Genomic DNA, 17817 nt, shown 5'->3' with positions numbered 1-17817 from the left:
ATATTAAGACACATACACGACGAAATTACACCAAAACAAAATCACCTTTATGCCCACCATTGTTTTTAAAGTACACTTATACCTTTTTTTCATGAAAAAAAAATGTTTATAAAATCTTATTAAAAATTTAATTTCTAATCTTTTAACAAGAATACTTATAAAAAAAAAAAAATCGACAGTATGCCGTTCGAAACTTCGAATAGAATGTTGATTTACTGGGGAAAAAAAAGTACTATTTTGAATTTTAATACCTTTTTTGAATTTTTTTTTTTAAAAAAAATTGTTGACCAATTATTGAATTTAAATACGAGGACAAAATAAATATGATGATAAAATTGTTTCTCAACCTTTAGATCTCGCTGTCTCTGTTTGTATGCAATAATTATAATTATTATTGTGCAATCTCATCTCTTCCTCCTCCTTCTACCCAATCTGATTCAGAGCAAAAGCTAGGTACGTAACGATTCAGATCCAGTTTCTGTATTCTATATGTATGTGAATGATAATCTTGTCTGTCGGACTTCGGTCGGGGACATTCGGAGTTTGTGATATATATATGTGCGTATTCGAGTTTACTTCCGCTTTGAAGTGAATGAAACTCACTGCAGCTGAATTTGATTGCTTCAAGTACCTTTTTTGTTAACCTTTATTGTTTGGTGTGGACTGGTGATCCGTGGATTAGATTTATCATGGGCGTGGCGCAGAACAACGTTGAAATGGAGGAAGGAACTTTGGAGATTGGAATGGGTATGTTCTCTTCGTTAATTTTCTTATCTACTGCAACTGTACTCTTGCCATAAAAGATGGAGTTGTACACATTTGTAAATATCCGTTTTTTTTTCCCATTATTATTGAGATTCACTTTCAGGGTTTTTTTTATCAGCACGAGTGTTTTTTTTCGAATGTGTGTTTTGGAATGCATATTAGTACCATGTATTTATAAAGATGAGATTTTTATAATCTAGTTTGTCACAGATTGTTTCTATGAGTAAAGAATGTAGAATATATATCCTACAGGCATTGATTGGTCACCAAGCGAGCGCTTTAGGACTGCCTTTTTTTTTTTTGCAGAATACAGAACTGTATCTGGAGTTGCTGGACCTCTGGTTATTCTTGACAAAGTCAAGGTGAGTGCAGTGCTGCTGTAAAATTATCATTCAGTTCTATTTTGTGTCTCTCGATATTCACATTTAATTCTCTAAGTATCGTTCTGAGAAGTGTAAAATATTAAGTGTTACTTCAAAAATGTTCAGGGACCTAAGTACCAAGAAATTGTCAATATTCGCCTAGGAGATGGAACAACCCGGCGTGGGCAGGTCTTGGAAGTTGATGGGGAGAAGGCTGTTGTTCAGGTGAATATCATCCAAGTTTATCACTCTTTTTTTTTCGGTTGGGTTAATCTTCTTATTTCCCACCAATTTGTTGTGAGATCTTGGATCATTTGGCTTGCCTTTAAATTCTCCTTTGTACAATAAATCACAGAATTATGGTGTCACTACTCACTAGGCTTTATGGCAAGTAGTGGATGCCACTTTTCTTTTATAAAATAAAATTCTGGAGATCTTTTAGAGTTTTGTCGAGGACTTACTCGAACTACCTACCGAAGAGATTCTTTTCTATGAGCTATTTGTGTTACACAAATCTTACGTGGTGCATTAATGTTTCATCATCACCTGTGCTTTCAATATACTTATCTATATATAACCATTTTCTGATTCCCATTTTTTTACCAGGTTTTTGAAGGAACATCTGGAATTGATAACAAATATACTACCGTTCAGTTTACAGGAGAGGTGCGGCGGTTTTACACTTTATTTTTTTTAAAAAAATCATAATTAGTTGGATTACTGTTGCTGAAGGAGTATGAACTTATTGCTCCATGAATATTATTGTTAACCTAAATATTTCGTCTTGCAATCAAAATATAAGAAAAAAACTTGTTTAATTGTATTTATCAGTACTATTTTTTCGGCTGCATTTATCATAAAGTTGTTTTCTGTTAGTTTTGCTGGAAATTGCAAATTTTACAGGAGTGGAATTTGTATCTTAGTGAATCACAACACAATCACATTCTTATACTGTCAAATTTATCTTTCACCTCTCACAGTTTCTTTGTAATAGTATTACTTCGACACTGCCCTTAACAAAATAGTTGAATCTATGGCCCATGGGATCGACCTGTTTAAGATTGAGTTGAAAACTGCTGTTCAACTTGGGTAGTAGTGCTTTATTATAGTTCATGGTCTATAAGCTCCAGGCAATAAATTCACAAAACTCTTTCTATGAACAGTCATTAGTTTATGAATCTTGATGAATTTTAGGAGTTAACTATTGATTTATGATTATGTTCTCTTATAGTAATGATGTTAGTGACAATTTATGAAAATTTTCGTTTCTTATGATCCTCAAGGTTTTTTTTTTTTTTTGCCATATTTTTCTAATATTGTATTTATAACTTGCTTCCAGGTTTTAAAAACACCTGTCTCGTTGGACATGCTTGGCCGTATTTTTAATGGTTCTGGGAAGCCCATTGACAATGGGCCCCCTATTCTTCCGGAGGCTTATTTGGATATTTCTGGCAAGTAACACTAGAGTATGAGTTAACTTGTGTCCTTGTGTATACATGTTGCCTGCACACTTGATGTATTCTTTACCCTGTTTTCTTCAGGGAGTTCCATCAATCCTAGCGAGAGAACTTATCCTGAAGAAATGATACAGACTGGAATTTCTACTATTGATGTCATGAACTCCATTGCCCGAGGGCAAAAGATTCCTCTTTTTTCTGCTGCTGGTCTTCCTCACAATGAAATTGCTGCCCAAATCTGTCGTCAGGCTGGTTTGGTCAAACGGTTGGAGAAATCTGATAATCTTCTTGATGTATGTGATCCCTCTACAAAAGTTATTCACTTGAGAAACTATCATTGATCCCTATGTGCTGTTGCTTAGTTGGACTCTCTAATTATGCTTGATATCCATTTAGTTTTTGTTGCTTAATGCTTTGGTTGCATTGTTGAGTGTATTGCTGAAGCCCATATAAATGTAACATGGTGTTCTTCAGAGAGAATATTCTCTCTTTCTTGTTGCGAGAGCGTTCATTTGGACCTTTGTGGACATTAGCAAGGTTTTCTACTGCATGGGATAATTTATTACTGTATTTTATACCTGATTTTCTTACCTTTGGGCTTTGATATCTCCAGCAGTTACTTTTTTGTCGATTCTTATTATCTGCTTTTATGCTACAGCATGATGGAGAAGACAATTTTGCCATTGTCTTTGCAGCTATGGGAGTCAACATGGAAACAGCCCAGTTCTTCAAACGTGATTTCGAGGAAAATGGATCCATGGAGAGAGTGACCCTTTTTCTTAACTTGGTAACTGTTCAATCGATTATGTTTGCCCCTGTAAACAGTGTTGATGTACTGTTTTCACTGTTATTTTGTCCTCTGCAGGCAAATGACCCAACAATAGAACGCATCATTACTCCACGTATCGCTCTGACAACTGCAGAATACTTGGCATATGAATGTGGGAAGCATGTTCTGGTCATATTGACAGATATGAGTTCTTATGCTGATGCTCTCCGTGAGGTAACAGCACCACCACGGCCCTTCTTTACTATTTATTTCAAACGAGAACCCTCTTATTTTATCAGTCATTAGAAACACAAAGTACCTCTTTTGTCTTATTTGTCGTGTTATTAGGAGTGTTAGTGTGTCTATGTCTATTATTGTAACAGTTCATATGATGTACCTTTATATATATGGTTACTATCTTCATCTTTGCTGCAATTTACTACTTCAATCAGAAGATATTTTTTTCTTCAATTTCTCATCATAGCTATGAGTGCCAACTACAGTATGAATTCCTTTATAGGTATCTGCGGCTCGAGAAGAAGTGCCTGGAAGGCGTGGATATCCTGGTTACATGTACACTGATCTTGCTACTATCTATGAACGTGCTGGACGTATTGAAGGAAGAAAGGGATCCATTACACAAATCCCTATTCTGACTATGCCTAATGATGGTAATGCAGAAGTAACAAAAAATATGTTTCACTTGACACATTTTTTTTTTTAATGAGCCTGATTTTGTCTCTTTTTCTTTTTTTATTTCAATCGGGCAGACATCACCCATCCAACTCCAGATCTTACTGGTTATATTACTGAGGGGCAAATATATATCGACAGGCAACTTCATAATCGGCAGGTATAGATAGATGATGCATGCCAATTAGCTTCTCATAGTACCTGTACAAACCATGACAAAATCTTTTCAAGTTTGGTCTAAGATCTTCAATTTATAGATCCAATTTGAGATTAGTCAGGATTTGAGATAAATGCATTTTATCTTTTGTGTTGGGCAAACTTAACCCGATAAAATTACTTGCTTTGAACTGACAGATATACCCTCCTATAAATGTGCTGCCATCCTTGTCTCGTCTGATGAAGGTATGTAGAATGTATATATGTGGTCTTGTGTTGAGTAATCTGAGAGGGGGTATCGTCGGTACACTATGTGTTATATCTTCTCTCAATGTATTGCAGAGTGCCATTGGAGAGGGCATGACCCGTAGGGATCACTCCGATGTATCTAACCAGGTATATTGTCTAATGTACAAAACCAATTCTGCTCTCCACGGGCAGGGTCAGGCAAACAAACTACAGTTGCATTTCTTGTTTGTAGTAAGTTAATGATGTACTCTAAATTCAATATTCACAGCTATATGCAAACTATGCAATTGGAAAGGATGTCCAGGCAATGAAAGCTGTGGTTGGAGAAGAAGCACTTTCCTCAGAAGATCTGGTCAGTCACTAACCGAATACAAATTTTCCTGATACAAAAATATGTGAGATAACTAATTGAGCCCCATTCATTTGGAACAGCTATATCTTGAGTTTCTCGATAAATTTGAGAGGAAGTTTGTCGCACAAGGAGCATACGACACCCGTAACATCTTCCAGTCACTGGACCTGGCATGGACACTGCTCCGGATCTTTCCCCGGGAGCTTCTTCACCGTATCCCAGCTAAAACACTCGATCAATACTACAGCAGGGATGCAGCAAACTGATGAAGAAGAAAATTCTTGTGTTGTGGAGTCTGTGTTTGTTTGCCTTTCCCTTCGCCTCGCGATGTGTTATTATATATATGTACATTTTTTTAAAAGATGTTGTATCCCCCTTTATCTGGTTTAAAATAAGGGTCGAGTGAGATGATCGACGAGCCCCAAGGAAAACAAGGCTCTCCGGCCATGAAGAACATCAAGTTTTGTTTTTTTGGTAGAGAACCAGTTGGGTTGTGTAATTCATTTGTGTTATGGTTGTCCAGTTATCAATCTCCCTCCAATAATTATTCAAACTTCAATGCATGTAATTTTCTTTATGTGATATACTTTAATTTTTTTCTTCTTTTTTCACTTTTTTTTTCCATTTCAACATTATTTTTTTTCCCCATTTCAACTTAAAATAACAAATCAGACTCAGTAATTTTTAACGATAATTTTAAAAATTATGATGATTTTTATGTAAATATGATCAATTCAAATTATAGGCCTTTCATTACTTTTTACCACTATGAATTATCCATATTCGAATATAAATCAAATTAACTAGAAAAAGAAATTTTGAAGCTAGAAAAAAAAAATACTATATAAACACACAACACATGCGTGTATCTAATAAAAGAAAAGCCACGTTCATAAGGTAGCATTTGGAAAAACTTCTAAGGTGCATTTCTCAATTTTTCTTTAACAAAATTTCAAACACTACCTAAACCTTTCGTGAGTATAAAATATACTATTGTTTTTGGACATTATAAAATATATTATTTTATAATATCGTTTTGTTAGAAACATGAAAAAGCATCTTTGCCAATATAATTTTTTTTACCAAATACATTCGATATGCTGCAATTTTGAAAATTAGATTTGGAAGAACTATGGATTACTAAAAGCATAAAATATACAACCAAAGTCAAGGTAAACACTTGCCGGGGTGGGGGGAAGACAATTTAGATGAGATAAAACAATCTGTGCTTGTAATAAAAAAAATAAAATCAAATTCAATCTGTTCATTACTATTAATTCGTGGGCAATACCTTTTTAAGAATTCGATGTCCCTAAAGGCTAAAGGCGACTATAATGTGCATATAGCATCATCATGTTGATGGATTACAAGTACTTGCAAGTTACAAAGGAATGTATACAACAAAAGTAAAAAAATAAGAATCAGCCTGCTTTTGAAGTTCTGGCTACAGGTGGTAATACAACCGAATCAAGGTTTCCGGGATATGGAGTCCACAGTCCCATTCCACCTCTACTCTCTAACAATTCAGGATGTTTTTTAATCTCGCCTATGGTTTTTGCCCATTCTACTTTAGACGAATGCTCACGGTTGTGAGAGTGCAGTATAAAGATTGAATTGTATTCACAGTTTGGAAACATAAAAGGTTTGAAAAGCCCACCTAACCTATATGCGACGTATCCAAAGCTTAGCTGATCTCTCGGTGTCAAGAGATGGACCTCGTTGAACCATAAGCAACTAAACAGATTGTTCAACGCAGTATGTTCACGAATGATGATGGCTCCTTCAGGCACATCTGAATTAAAGAAAGCTCTGTTATTAAAAGAAGGATATCTTATAAGCAGCAATATTGCATGTGTAATAGTGGGTGTAACACTTTATCAGGACCTTTATAGCAACGTAATAGTGGTAAAAAAATATGGGTCTAGGATGAGATCTGATTAAGTGGTTGAATATACAAATCTACACTTCTTAGTTCCTCGCATTCTCAAGGGTGTTTTTTAAAATGGTGGTTAGTTTAAAGGGCATATGCTCCATCTTCTACTTCCATCAGAAGGAAATCGATACAATCACTGTAGCAAAACACTAAAGAGTAAAGAGAACACCACAGAAATGACGATGACATAGAAAAACCATATATGCCTTACCACTAACAAGACCCTTTTGTGGACTCCATGGCTCCATTCCTTCATTACGATATATTTTCATGTGTAGGTCAATTAGGGGGCGAGCATATCGCTTCCTTCGTTTGTTTGAATCCGCTTCTTCATATACACTGTGATGATGTTTATGCTGAGCAATGGCAAACGTGTCCTTCCCACGCCATAAGTACCTGCAAAATTATCCCCACAAGGACCCCATTTGATTGGTTTACATGCAAAAAAATCAGCAGCCATATCACAAGAACAAGTAGCGCTTTAGGTCCTTAGCGAGAAAGAAATTAAGATGCTGTATTCCTAATTTTCCCATCAAGAAATTCAATAAGAGAAATATTCAACCCAACTATTTTACCATACCTGCTGCAGCTTTAATCCAATCTGATTCATTAAGGGAAGTCGGGCACAACCAATCAAGTAAAAGACATAAAATAAACTCGTTAGGATTCAATCATACCTTTCCAATAGAAGCAAGGGGTCAACTATAAGCTCCATTTTACCATCAATCCAGATGCTGTATCGTGCTTCCGGAAATAACCTATGTGTTAGTATCTTAGGAACCTTCCCGTTTCTTCTAGGTTCATCATACGGCTGATTCTTAAGCAGAATTAGCCGCCAGATGCCCACCCATAGCCCTACATCAATATCCTTTTTTATCGTAACGTTTTCTTTAATGAAGTCAAGAGATACTTCATCGACCACCATAAGAAAACAAAATAGATCGTGTGAACGCTGACTAATGTTGGATGGCTGGTGAGGAGTATCATAAGCATCAAAGATGCCGGTCGCAACAACAAATCTACATTTCTTCACATATTTGACATCATTTGAAGCCATTTCTGCACCACCACCTTTCATAAAACCACAATGCACCTGAAGATATAAAACATCTGTAGTAGTTAACATCAGATACATGTTCACGCAGCGAAAAATATAACCATGAAGATCTATGATCTAGATTTTGGGGTTAATCAACCGGCTACGTGAATGAGAATTTGAGGCACTTTCTGCAGATATCAACCAAATCAAATATGTAGAAGTGGAAGACTAATATTCAATTTCTCTAGAACAAAAGAAAGAAAAGAAAACTTAAAATATAGCTCAATAAGTAATTCACCCTCATTGTGGGTTTGATTTTGAAGCTCTTCTCTCTTTGCTGCCACGTCTGATGGCCACCAAAAAGAGGAGATTGAGATCCATTGCCAGAAATATTGTCCTCCATATCGTATGACACTCTCTGGACAAACTTTTCGGGTGATTTCGTCTTGGGAATAGATACTTTATTTGGGTCATCAGCAATAGGAATTGGACAGCCTGAATGTGAATGAGATGAAACGGGTTCAACACATCATTCCGTTCATAAATAATAAAGTAATAAGCAACATTTCTGGTCTTACGGTGCGGTGGCGTCACAAATCCCATTGTGTTTAGCATGTCAAAGACTTTGCTATCTTTGTTACAAAGAGCTGTAAAAATACAATAAACAAATAAATTTTTGACATAAAGGACAATCCCAAACTCCTGGTTTCTTCATCGTGGAAAGCAAAATCAGAATTTAAATCATAAAAACAAATTACCCTGACATTTTTGCACTAGCATATTATTAGTACCACTTCAATTTCATTCAAACTACCACTTGTGTGACTCCTCTTAAAGATATACAGAACTGATCTATGCTTCAAACCATCAGCAGCAAATGAGGAAGAGAGGAGAGGTGATTTACCAGCGAAAAAGGCAACAGAAGACTGGCAAGACCAAATATGAAACAGCAAAACGGCAAGAATCAACATCATCCATATAATCCCAGCTGTAAGAACTAATCGAATCAAACCCCTTTTCCAAATAATCCTCATCGTGGTATAATCTTGCGACAATTTCCCACTATACAAGGAACCTCCTCCGGTATCTGCATCCACAACATTCTTGAATAAATACAACCGAAATATCAAACCTGGACAGATCAAAAGCCCACTACATAATGTTAAATGCACCTTTGGTGTGGTGGTGGGGCTGATTCCTCCGGGAAGCCCGCAAAGAAACTGCGCGCTGGAAATCATTATCCATGAGCCTTGATTAATGCTTCAGTCCAGTATAAAAAATGGGCTGTCTTTGATTTTCATCGGAGTGACACGTGTACATGGATCGAAGGATGAGTATAAACACATTTACAAGATTTGAAATTGGATTGGGTTTTCGGTGTTTCTTGAAATCCTGTAGAATTCGAGGCATACACGTTCATTCAAGTGTGCTGCAGCATCCGAATCTGCTCGTCTTCCTTCTCCTTTTGTTTTCTGAATAAATAAATAAATAATCAACTGTGGCTCCACCGTCTGAGGGCCGATTTCCACATTTGGGCCGGGCGCTCCATCGGGCTTCAATCGTGAAGCCCAACTTTGTCAACCCAAATATGTAAATGGGTAAAATCTTTCCCAAAAACTCTTGTGAGGCCGCTATTGTTGAATTTCGTGAGATTAATTTTTTATTTATTTATGAAAAACATTATTTTTATAATAATATTATTATTATTTTATTGTAAATATGGACACATTTCATAGATAGATTCGTGAGACCGTCTCATTGCTCAAAATCTTTTTACATCGTAATGTATATACATTTTAAATTTGCAAAAACACACTGGGTAATCTTCGTATTCTTTTTCTTTTTATTTTTATGCTAGTCTTTGTATTCTGAACACCTTGAAATATCCACACCAATTAAAACATCCCTACTCAAAATGACAAGGAGTGCACCATTCTATTCTAACAAGTAATTCCAATTGTCAGTAGTTTATCTAATATGTATAGAAGAACAACGACAGAAAACGACAGAAAATTTTATGATGAATTTATGTCACGCATTTTTATACAAGATGTTGGTGTAAACATCTGGATTAAAAACAAAAAAGGTAATACATCAAAAATAACGTTCCAAATATGATATAAAATGAACTCAAGTTATGTGGTTATCAACAAAATAGTGGAGTTTGGTAAATATTTTGATTGCACAACTTTGTGTGCTATAATATCCCCAACTAAATGCAAATCGCCAAAAAAAATATGAAATTTCATTTCTCGAGAACCAAAAGCAAAATGATACCACGCTAGTTGAATGATGCCCACATGAAAACGAGTTAGAGCTGTTGGAAAAATGAGTTGCATACTCATTTAAAATCGATAAATAATTCGAACAAGTTGTGTAACGAATGAATTCTATATCGCGATTAGAATTCGTAAATAAATTATTTTCAATTATCAAATAAAGTGAATGAGAAATTAATTGATATTAGTTCGAATTTTATCGTTGAAACCACTGAATTGAGATTAAAGATGTGCCTTTGATGGTGAGGGGGTGCAACGTCAATATGTCAATATCTTTGAGATTGCGTCATGTTATAAATTGACATGATTTTTCATCAAATTTTTTCAATATTTATAAATTGGATGCTCCTCATTTGCATTTCTCACGCCAATTTTTCTCTTTTTTTCTTTCTTTTCTCTTGTTTAATTCTTCTGCGAATTTTTAAGATTGTAACACTTAAAATCTGAATTACAAGACATAAAATTTTGGTTCGGGTTTTCTAAACTTTTTACGCTTAGATTCGATCTTTAGAATTAAATTCGAAAGTTGTTTCGAATTTTAAGCAAAACACTTAGATCCAAATTTTACAAAATATAAAATTTTGAATTTAGATTTTTAAGTTGAACGATTAAAATCCGAATTAATAGCGTTCTAAACATTTCAAAGTTCGTGTGACTTTAAAATTTGTAGTGCTACTATTTTAAAGTCGATATTTGTTGTATCTTGGGAAGCATATTGCCAATATCCATATTCATCAGGGCGGGGCAATAACGTTTTAAGTAAAAAGAGTCAAACTCTTGTCTAGATTATTTTTTTCATAGCCATTTTTGTTCATCCGCGTATATTTCATATATCTCAAGATCATTATTTTACCCACTCGTTTTAAAGAGAAGGGAAGATGGAATCAAATTCTAAACTTTAAACGTGAATAACGCAGAGTTATTTGCATTCTAAATCGATATACTTGAATGAAATTTTGAATGTTCAAAAATATTACACAAGAGTGTTAATATTTTTGTTTTGGTATTTCAAAATGTTTTAAAAAATTAAATGATTTAACAAGTCATCTCAGATCAAAGTTCCTCCAAACGGTTTGGTCGATACTGGCTTCAGGATACTGCCCTGAAACCAAAATCAATTACCTGGATCATCTTTGCAGATCAATTGATAATGGCATGGATCATCTTTGCAGGTCAAATCAATTGATCAACAAAGAGATCCGGGCCGTGCGATCCCTCCAAACATAACAAATTGAGCTTGAATTCAGATTTTGAGGGATTGTTATAAAACATTCAAGTTGGAGAACAAATATAAATATATAAACAAAGTTCGACCCGATTTGACTCATGATCCTGTAAAATCTGAGGCAAAAACTCGCTTATTTGGTCAACCACCATAAAAATTTCAGGTGAGACCTGCAACCAACAGAAAAAAAAAAAAAAAATTATGGGTGGATGATCCTGTAATCTGAGGAATGCAAATCAGGAAGGTCGGAACTTATCGAGAATCTGAACCATTGTCTTCTCTCACTGTACTTCAAACAGGGCCGTAGTGCAAGTCCTACCGCAACCGCAATCAGGCTAAGGGCCATCACTTTGAAAGAAGCTAAGCAGAGAACCACCAGTATCAATAAAGTTGGAGGAATGCACAACAATACTGCCCCAAGGGTACCTACAGGGATCTTGTAAGGTCGAGTGGTGTCGGGATATTTCATCCTTAGCTTCACAAAAGCTACGAATTCCATGAGCATTCCAAAGCAGTAGAGGAAGTTCTCTGCAGCAACTATCTCTTGAAAACTCAGCCAAGAAAGCAACACGACACCTGATGCGGAGAAAAGAATTCCGACTAAAGGGGTTCCAAAGCGTGATCTCTTGCTAAAACACTCAGGAAGCATGCCCCGTTCCGCCATCCCAAGAAGCTGGAACGAGTCGCTGCTCATCTCGGCTACAAACATTCCCATGTTTGATAGGGCAGAAGCCCCTTGGACCCAGAATCTCAACCACACCCCTCCAAGAATCTTGGCAATATCTGAGAAATATCCATCGCTCCACAGCTCGCGCTCAAGCGGAATAGCTCCCGTGCTAACCAGGAGTGGGAAGAAGTATCCGAACACAACTAGAATCAGGGCATAAAACAGAGCCTTAGGGAGTGTTCTACCTGGATTCTCTACCTCTCCAGTTAACGTACTGATTGAATCCCAGTAATTCAAATTCCAGAACAGGGTATTTAAGTACAATGCCCAATCAACGTTGTTAAAATCAAGCACAAACCATCTCGAAGGTTCCAATCTAGGAATAGCAACAAGTCCCATAAATAGAAAAGGAAGCAGAGAAAACACCCCTAAGAATATGGCAACCCTTCCAACTATGGTTAAGCCCCTGTAGTTCATGTAAGTCAGTGCAACGGTCAGCAGTAGCACCGCAATCATCCGAGGGAATCCATTTGCTAGAATGGGTATAGCTGATTTGAGATAGTCCAAGAATAGAATGGGATAAAGTGCATTATCGATAACACCACTCAGCCACTTCATCCATCCTTGCTGAAATCCCCAGTAAGGACCCAAAGCTGATGAAACCCAAATCACATATCCTCCATTCTCGGGGAACATGGTACCTAATTCTGCTGTTATTAATGCTTCTGGTATGCTCCATATAAGTGGAAAAAGCAGAAAACCAAGCAAAGCCAAAAGCGGGCCAGCCGCCTGAACACTATCTTCAACACCAAAAGGCCCCCCAGATACCTCATAAAAAATCAGGAAAACGAGAGGGGTTATTGAAACTTTGCTATAGGTTTCCAACTTGGATGAGACTCCATCCTCCAAACAGGCATACTCATTAGTTGCTTCCTCCATCTGGACCGATGTCAACTTAGTAGCTAAAACTCGTTGCTTCTACATGTAATAAAATGGTGAAAAGAAAAACACTTTTAGAGAAAAATGCGTACAATTACCAAAGACAAGAAAGACGAATCATGTCAATGCCCAAGAGAAGACAATTATGTAACAGAACACTTGGATTGATTTCTTTTCTTTTATGTCAGATTTTTTTATCACAGAATTTAAAGCCAAAATGTGCTCCTATGCGAAAGAAAACTTAGCTTCAGAGGCATGCATTCTATAACTCATTCAAACACACATTACCCATTGCTTGAAATAGCTCTCACTACCACCAAGCTGGGTTTTTTAAATATGCATATGAACATGAAGCACAAGTAGCAATTCAGAAAAAAGGCTCAATGAATGAACATACAATCTCAGATTCCTCTATCACGCAAATCACCAAGACATCAACCACAAAAAGTCATCCCGTCAACGAAAAATAGACAAACGTAGTAATTATACCTCCCCACAACATCACATAAAACACCACCGACCACATAACATCACCACAATATTAAAAAAAAAAGTGTTGATTTCCACCAAACAGACTAAAATATCTTCCCACTTTTAGGGGAAAAAACTAATCTTGCACCCTAGAATGGTTGAAAGCAGTAACTACAGTGAGTATCTGTCAGATACCAAAATCAGCGTTCGGCGAGAAATGCATTGCACATCTAAGATAAGAACAGTGGCCACCGAATTCCATCAGAACAATCGCAGAACTTCACCAAAACCATGATGATGGCTACCTACCATGGGAATTGAGAGACGCCGTTTGAATGGCAAGGATGACTACGTGTCATCACCGCTGATCGCCACGTGTCTGTCTGAAGTGAGAAGGCACGGCCCCCGTACCCATGCCAGGGTCCAGGCGACGCAAGCCCAATGGGAATTCAAATACTCTTCCGGAAGTGTAACTAAAAGCGTGCTTAACCTTTATGCCTATTAGTACTCGCGTTTTACTAACAAAACATTTACGTCCTTTTATTTATTTATTTATTATTATTATTTATTATTTCTGTTTTAAAAAATTATCAATTGCTATATTACTTTGGGTTTGTATGTGGAACAAAAATCAAATATTTGTTTTAAAATTTTCATTTATGTGTTAATAAATAGCTTTATGTTTTAATTCAAGTGATTATTTTGCATGCGTGCATATTCTAGTATTATTATATGCTAGTACTTGTATTAAAATAAAGAGTAAAATTCATTTTGATACACGAACTATTGGTAAAATGTCAAATTGATACATGAACTATTGAAATATTTAATTGGTACATAATCAACTTATAAAACAATTTTACCCTTTATCTACATTATTTTAAAGTTTAATATTTTTGTTAAATTAAAATAGATACACATTTTATTTTTCAAAATTATTTTACTAATACAATCATAAGCATAAATTTATATTTGTTTAAATTTTATATTATGAACAAGGCATCGTACTTATTATACGAAATATTGTAAATATTAATTAATACAAATATGTACATACACATATATATATAACAATTGATAAATTATATATTCAAAAATAATATATATTAAAAATATATAATAATAGATGTTTTTAGGTTTATCTATGTTATAATATTATTATTTATATTAATCAAAATAAAAATGATATATATGTGTGTGTTTTTCATTTATGATCTACAAATTTTACGTTGAATACTTTTTCGTATACATGATATATAATCTTCTTTTTATAGTATAGTAATTAGTAAATATGAATTTATATTTACAATTATAATTAATATAATAATTTAAAAGACAAAAATGTGTATGTAGTTCAATTAATCAATTTAATAACAATATTCAACTTAAAAGCAATTTAAGTAAAGGGCAAAATTGACTTTTTGAGTATGATCATATACCAATTAAAGCATTTTTAATAATTCATGTACCAATTTGGCATTTTATCAATAGTTCATGTACCAAAATAATTTTTAGTCTTAAAATAAATAGATTACAAATACTAATATATACTCAGCCTCGGAGGGTCAAAAAATACATTTTTCCATATAACTTGTTTGCATCAACTTTTGAATTGTTTTCTTACAGAGTAATTTTTCTGCTGTACAAACAAACCGTCACCAATAATCTCCACATGAGCAACGCCCATTCTTGAAATGGTGGTATGTTTTTGGATCTCCCACTACGATCTCTCTGTAGGTTACCTCTGACATCTTTTTTGCAGCTCTATGGCAATCTTCACATATTCTTGTGTTCTTTCTAACAAGCACAGGATTCCCAACTGACGACGAAATCAACCCGAAACATATAGCTAATCTCACACCATGGAATGTGGGAGAACTGGCTCTTCTTTTTATCAGTTCTGGAGGTTTGAACTTAGAGGGACCGTAGACATGACGGTCTTCGCCTATCCTTCTCAAGAGAATATCCAGAACACTATAGATGATGTTACTCTCAGCCTGTGATCTATCGTGATTCGTGAACACGTAAGCCTTAGCATGGCACTCCACGGTGCTGCGTCCGATGGTTTTCTCCAGTCCTTGTTTCTCCATCAAACATCTAACACGTTCGGCATCATCCCATTTTCCAACGTCAGCATACATATTCGAAAGCAAGACATAGCATCCGGTATTATTGTTGTCCAAAGACAGTATGTGCTCAGCACATAGCTCAGCCATCTCAATGTTTCGATGGTGTCTGCTTGCAGACAATAGAGATCCCCAAATCCGGGGTGTTGGTTGCAAGGGCATTTCATCAATAAAACGCTTAGCAAGATCAAGATCACCCTTACGACCAAGGAGATCAAGAACACACCCGTAATGCTCTATTCCAGGATCAATTTCATAATCTCTCTTCATTAAATCAAAATACCTCTGGCCTTCATTCACATTTCCACCGATGCTACAAGCTGTTAACAGAGAAACAAAGGTGCTTCCATTGGGTTTGTCGTAGCCGTCTTTCGTCATTTCTGTAAACAACCTAATGGAGTTTGCTCCAAACCCATGGATTGCATAAGCCATAATGATTGTGTTCCATGAGATCACATCCTTACAACATATACCATCAAAAACTTTTTGTGAGGACACGAGATCACCACATTTTGCATACATATGAATCAACGCATTGCAGATGAATGTATTGGAAGAAAAATCCAATTTCGTAATAAGGCCATGTATTTGTTTTCCTTCTCTCAGCAAGGCTACTTCTGCATAAGCAGGAAGGATACTTGCGAATGTCATCTGATCGGGGATAAAAGGTTCTGTTCGCAATTTAAACAAAAATTCTACTGCTTTCCTGAAACGACCATTCTGCATGAGTGCAGCCATAATGGCATTCCACGATATCAAGTTCTTTTCCTTCATGTGAAGAAACAGCCGCTCGGCCAACGCCACTCCCCCACATTTCCCATACATGTCGATTAGAGCAGTCTCCAATACTAAATGAGGTAGGAATCCATGCTTAATAGCATAACCATGAATAGCTTTTCCATATCTCAGAGTACCCAGTTTTGAGCAGGAGGGGAGCAAGTTTATCATCGTGATAGTATCAGGTCTGACACAGGAATCCTCTTGCATTTCCACCAAACAAGAAAATGACTTCAAGGATCGATCATTCAGCGCATACGTTGCAATCATAGCATTCCAAATAACCACGTTTTTATTAGAAATTCTACCAAAAAATCTCTCGGCATAATCCACTTGACCGCATTTTCCAAACATGTCTATTAACGAACACTGAATCATCAACTCTAGTTCAAATCCATTTTTAAATACATAACAAAAAATTTCCTTTCCATTAAACAAATAAAGCTCGAGAGCACAACCACCTAAAGCACTGATAATGCTAAACCTGTCAGGTTTAACTCCAGAAGCCTGCATTTTCTGAAGACATTTCAAGGAGCTCCTGCCTTCCCCACCTAGAACATACCCATTGATCATTGAATTCCAAGAAACCAAGTCCTTAACAGGCATCCATTCGAACACTTTCTCCGAATCCTCAACGCACCCAACTTTTGCATACATTAATATAAGTGCATTACATATATAAACATCAGCAGCAAACCCAAGCCTAACGATCCTGGAGTGAACTCTGCTCCCTTCCTTCAAAGAAAAAATGCCGGCACAAGCTTTGATTACAAAAGGGAAAGTATACTTATTGGCTTTAATCCCGTCAACTTGCATCCGGTAATAAAAAACAATGGCTTCCTGGAACAATCCAGAATCAGTTAGTTCCCGGATCACGGCATTCCAAATGAACGTGCTCGGCCTCGTTATTGTCTCAAACATTTGGAGGGCATTCTCCAAACAACCTTCATCGAGATAAGACAGTAGCGTTCTTGCCGACAAAATATCACTACGATCGGGTGATTTATCTGGTCTTTCCACTTGTGTTCGACTAAGTAAGGTGGCAGCTGGTTTTGGTTTCCGATTCTTGGCATTGGGCTCATGGTTTTGGATATTTTTTGAAGCTTGGCTTTTTGCGTGGAATTTTTTATTCTGTGAAATACAAATAATACTGGGATTCGCGCAGAGCTTAAGACATAACGCTGCAACCATTGTTTGACAAGTTTGTTTTTATTGAATTACAGTTAAATCAGTTGTTCGCACAACTGAAGCTCTTCCGCCATTTTTTTTTTCAACATTAAAAGTTGGAGAGACACGTACAAAAGCAGAAACTTTTGCGGGCCAACCCGACCTAATGGCTTGGATTTAGAAGATAAAAGCCCAATAGTTTTTGGGCTTTTATTCCACCGTGAGGTAGTATAATTGTTGGATCCACCGATCCAATCCATTTTTTCACCGTTAAATGTTTTTGTTTACCGGTGCGTGTTTTGTTTTGAAAAGTAGACTTTTCGCCAGCCCATTTGGGGGTTGAGTAGATGCTATTCGTAGGGTAGTGTCCTGCGGGTGACGTGGCGGTTTA

General features: G+C 36.1%; 4 protein-coding genes across 7 annotated transcripts; 1 reads left to right on the top strand and 3 right to left on the bottom strand.

Annotated features, from left to right (window-relative positions):
- The first annotated feature begins 305 nt into the window (after nucleotides 1–305).
- LOC140886282 (V-type proton ATPase subunit B2) lies at nucleotides 306–5380 on the top strand. Of its 2 annotated transcripts, none has more exons than XM_073292807.1 (15): nucleotides 306–453; nucleotides 683–747; nucleotides 1072–1127; nucleotides 1254–1352; nucleotides 1734–1793; nucleotides 2467–2582; nucleotides 2673–2877; nucleotides 3243–3371; nucleotides 3450–3587; nucleotides 3874–4024; nucleotides 4124–4206; nucleotides 4401–4448; nucleotides 4545–4598; nucleotides 4720–4803; nucleotides 4884–5380. In XM_073292807.1, exons 2-15 carry the CDS (start codon nucleotides 690–692, stop codon nucleotides 5067–5069), a joined length of 1467 nt encoding a protein of 488 aa, XP_073148908.1. In that variant the 5' UTR covers nucleotides 306–453; nucleotides 683–689; the 3' UTR covers nucleotides 5070–5380. The 2 variants fall into 2 exon arrangements, with proteins under 2 accessions (XP_073148908.1, XP_073148907.1); XM_073292806.1 differs by having other exon boundaries at nucleotides 307–453; nucleotides 2467–2578; nucleotides 2669–2877.
- A 667-nt stretch (nucleotides 5381–6047) lies between these two features.
- LOC140892278 (probable hexosyltransferase MUCI70) lies at nucleotides 6048–9219 on the bottom strand. The gene is made up of 7 exons (XM_073301119.1): nucleotides 8948–9219; nucleotides 8680–8862; nucleotides 8354–8422; nucleotides 8074–8270; nucleotides 7414–7829; nucleotides 6948–7132; nucleotides 6048–6595 (listed from the first exon to the last, which is right to left on the bottom strand). The coding sequence occupies exons 1-7, from the start codon at nucleotides 9018–9020 to the stop codon at nucleotides 6225–6227; spliced, it is 1494 nt and encodes a 497-aa protein (XP_073157220.1). The 5' UTR covers nucleotides 9021–9219; the 3' UTR covers nucleotides 6048–6224.
- A 2093-nt stretch (nucleotides 9220–11312) lies between these two features.
- LOC140892028 (probable polyamine transporter At1g31830) lies at nucleotides 11313–13789 on the bottom strand. Of its 3 annotated transcripts, XM_073300756.1 has the most exons (3): nucleotides 13666–13789; nucleotides 11549–12924; nucleotides 11313–11449 (listed from the first exon to the last, which is right to left on the bottom strand). In XM_073300756.1, the coding sequence occupies exons 1-3, from the start codon at nucleotides 13666–13668 to the stop codon at nucleotides 11413–11415; spliced, it is 1416 nt and encodes a 471-aa protein (XP_073156857.1). In that variant the 5' UTR covers nucleotides 13669–13789; the 3' UTR covers nucleotides 11313–11412. The 3 variants fall into 3 exon arrangements, with proteins under 3 accessions (XP_073156857.1, XP_073156856.1, XP_073156858.1); XM_073300755.1 differs by having other exon boundaries at nucleotides 11349–12924; XM_073300757.1 differs by lacking the exon at nucleotides 13666–13789 and adding an exon at nucleotides 13552–13656 and having other exon boundaries at nucleotides 11349–12924.
- Nucleotides 13790–14925: 1136 nt separating this feature from the next.
- LOC140892271 (pentatricopeptide repeat-containing protein At4g35130, chloroplastic) lies at nucleotides 14926–17519 on the bottom strand. The gene has a single exon (XM_073301113.1). It carries the CDS (start codon nucleotides 17448–17450, stop codon nucleotides 15012–15014), a length of 2439 nt encoding a protein of 812 aa, XP_073157214.1. The 5' UTR covers nucleotides 17451–17519; the 3' UTR covers nucleotides 14926–15011.
- Between the last annotated feature and the right edge of the window lie 298 nt (nucleotides 17520–17817).

Source organism: Henckelia pumila, chromosome 3 (assembly GCF_033568475.1).
Source record: "Henckelia pumila isolate YLH828 chromosome 3, ASM3356847v2, whole genome shotgun sequence".
Lineage (NCBI taxonomy): Eukaryota > Viridiplantae > Streptophyta > Magnoliopsida > Lamiales > Gesneriaceae > Henckelia > Henckelia pumila.
Note: the sequence above shows the minus strand (reverse complement) of the source record. Positions and strands in the feature narration are given on the sequence as shown.

Coding starts and splice junctions, on each gene's coding strand:
- LOC140892278 (XM_073301119.1), bottom strand. CDS start 9,020: ATGGATAATGATTTCCAGCGCGCAGTTTCTTTGCGGGCTTCCCGGAGG. Junction 7,830..8,073: donor AAATCAAACCCACAATGAGG/GTGAATTACTTA, acceptor TTATATCTTCAG/GTGCATTGTGGTTTTATGAA. Junction 6,596..6,947: donor ACAAAAGGGTCTTGTTAGTG/GTAAGGCATATA, acceptor TCTTTAATTCAG/ATGTGCCTGAAGGAGCCATC.
- LOC140892271 (XM_073301113.1), bottom strand. CDS start 17,450: ATGGTTGCAGCGTTATGTCTTAAGCTCTGCGCGAATCCCAGTATTATT.
- LOC140886282 (XM_073292807.1), top strand. CDS start 690: ATGGGCGTGGCGCAGAACAACGTTGAAATGGAGGAAGGAACTTTGGAG. Junction 2,878..3,242: donor AATCTGATAATCTTCTTGAT/GTATGTGATCCC, acceptor TTTATGCTACAG/CATGATGGAGAAGACAATTT. Junction 4,599..4,719: donor ACTCCGATGTATCTAACCAG/GTATATTGTCTA, acceptor CAATATTCACAG/CTATATGCAAACTATGCAAT.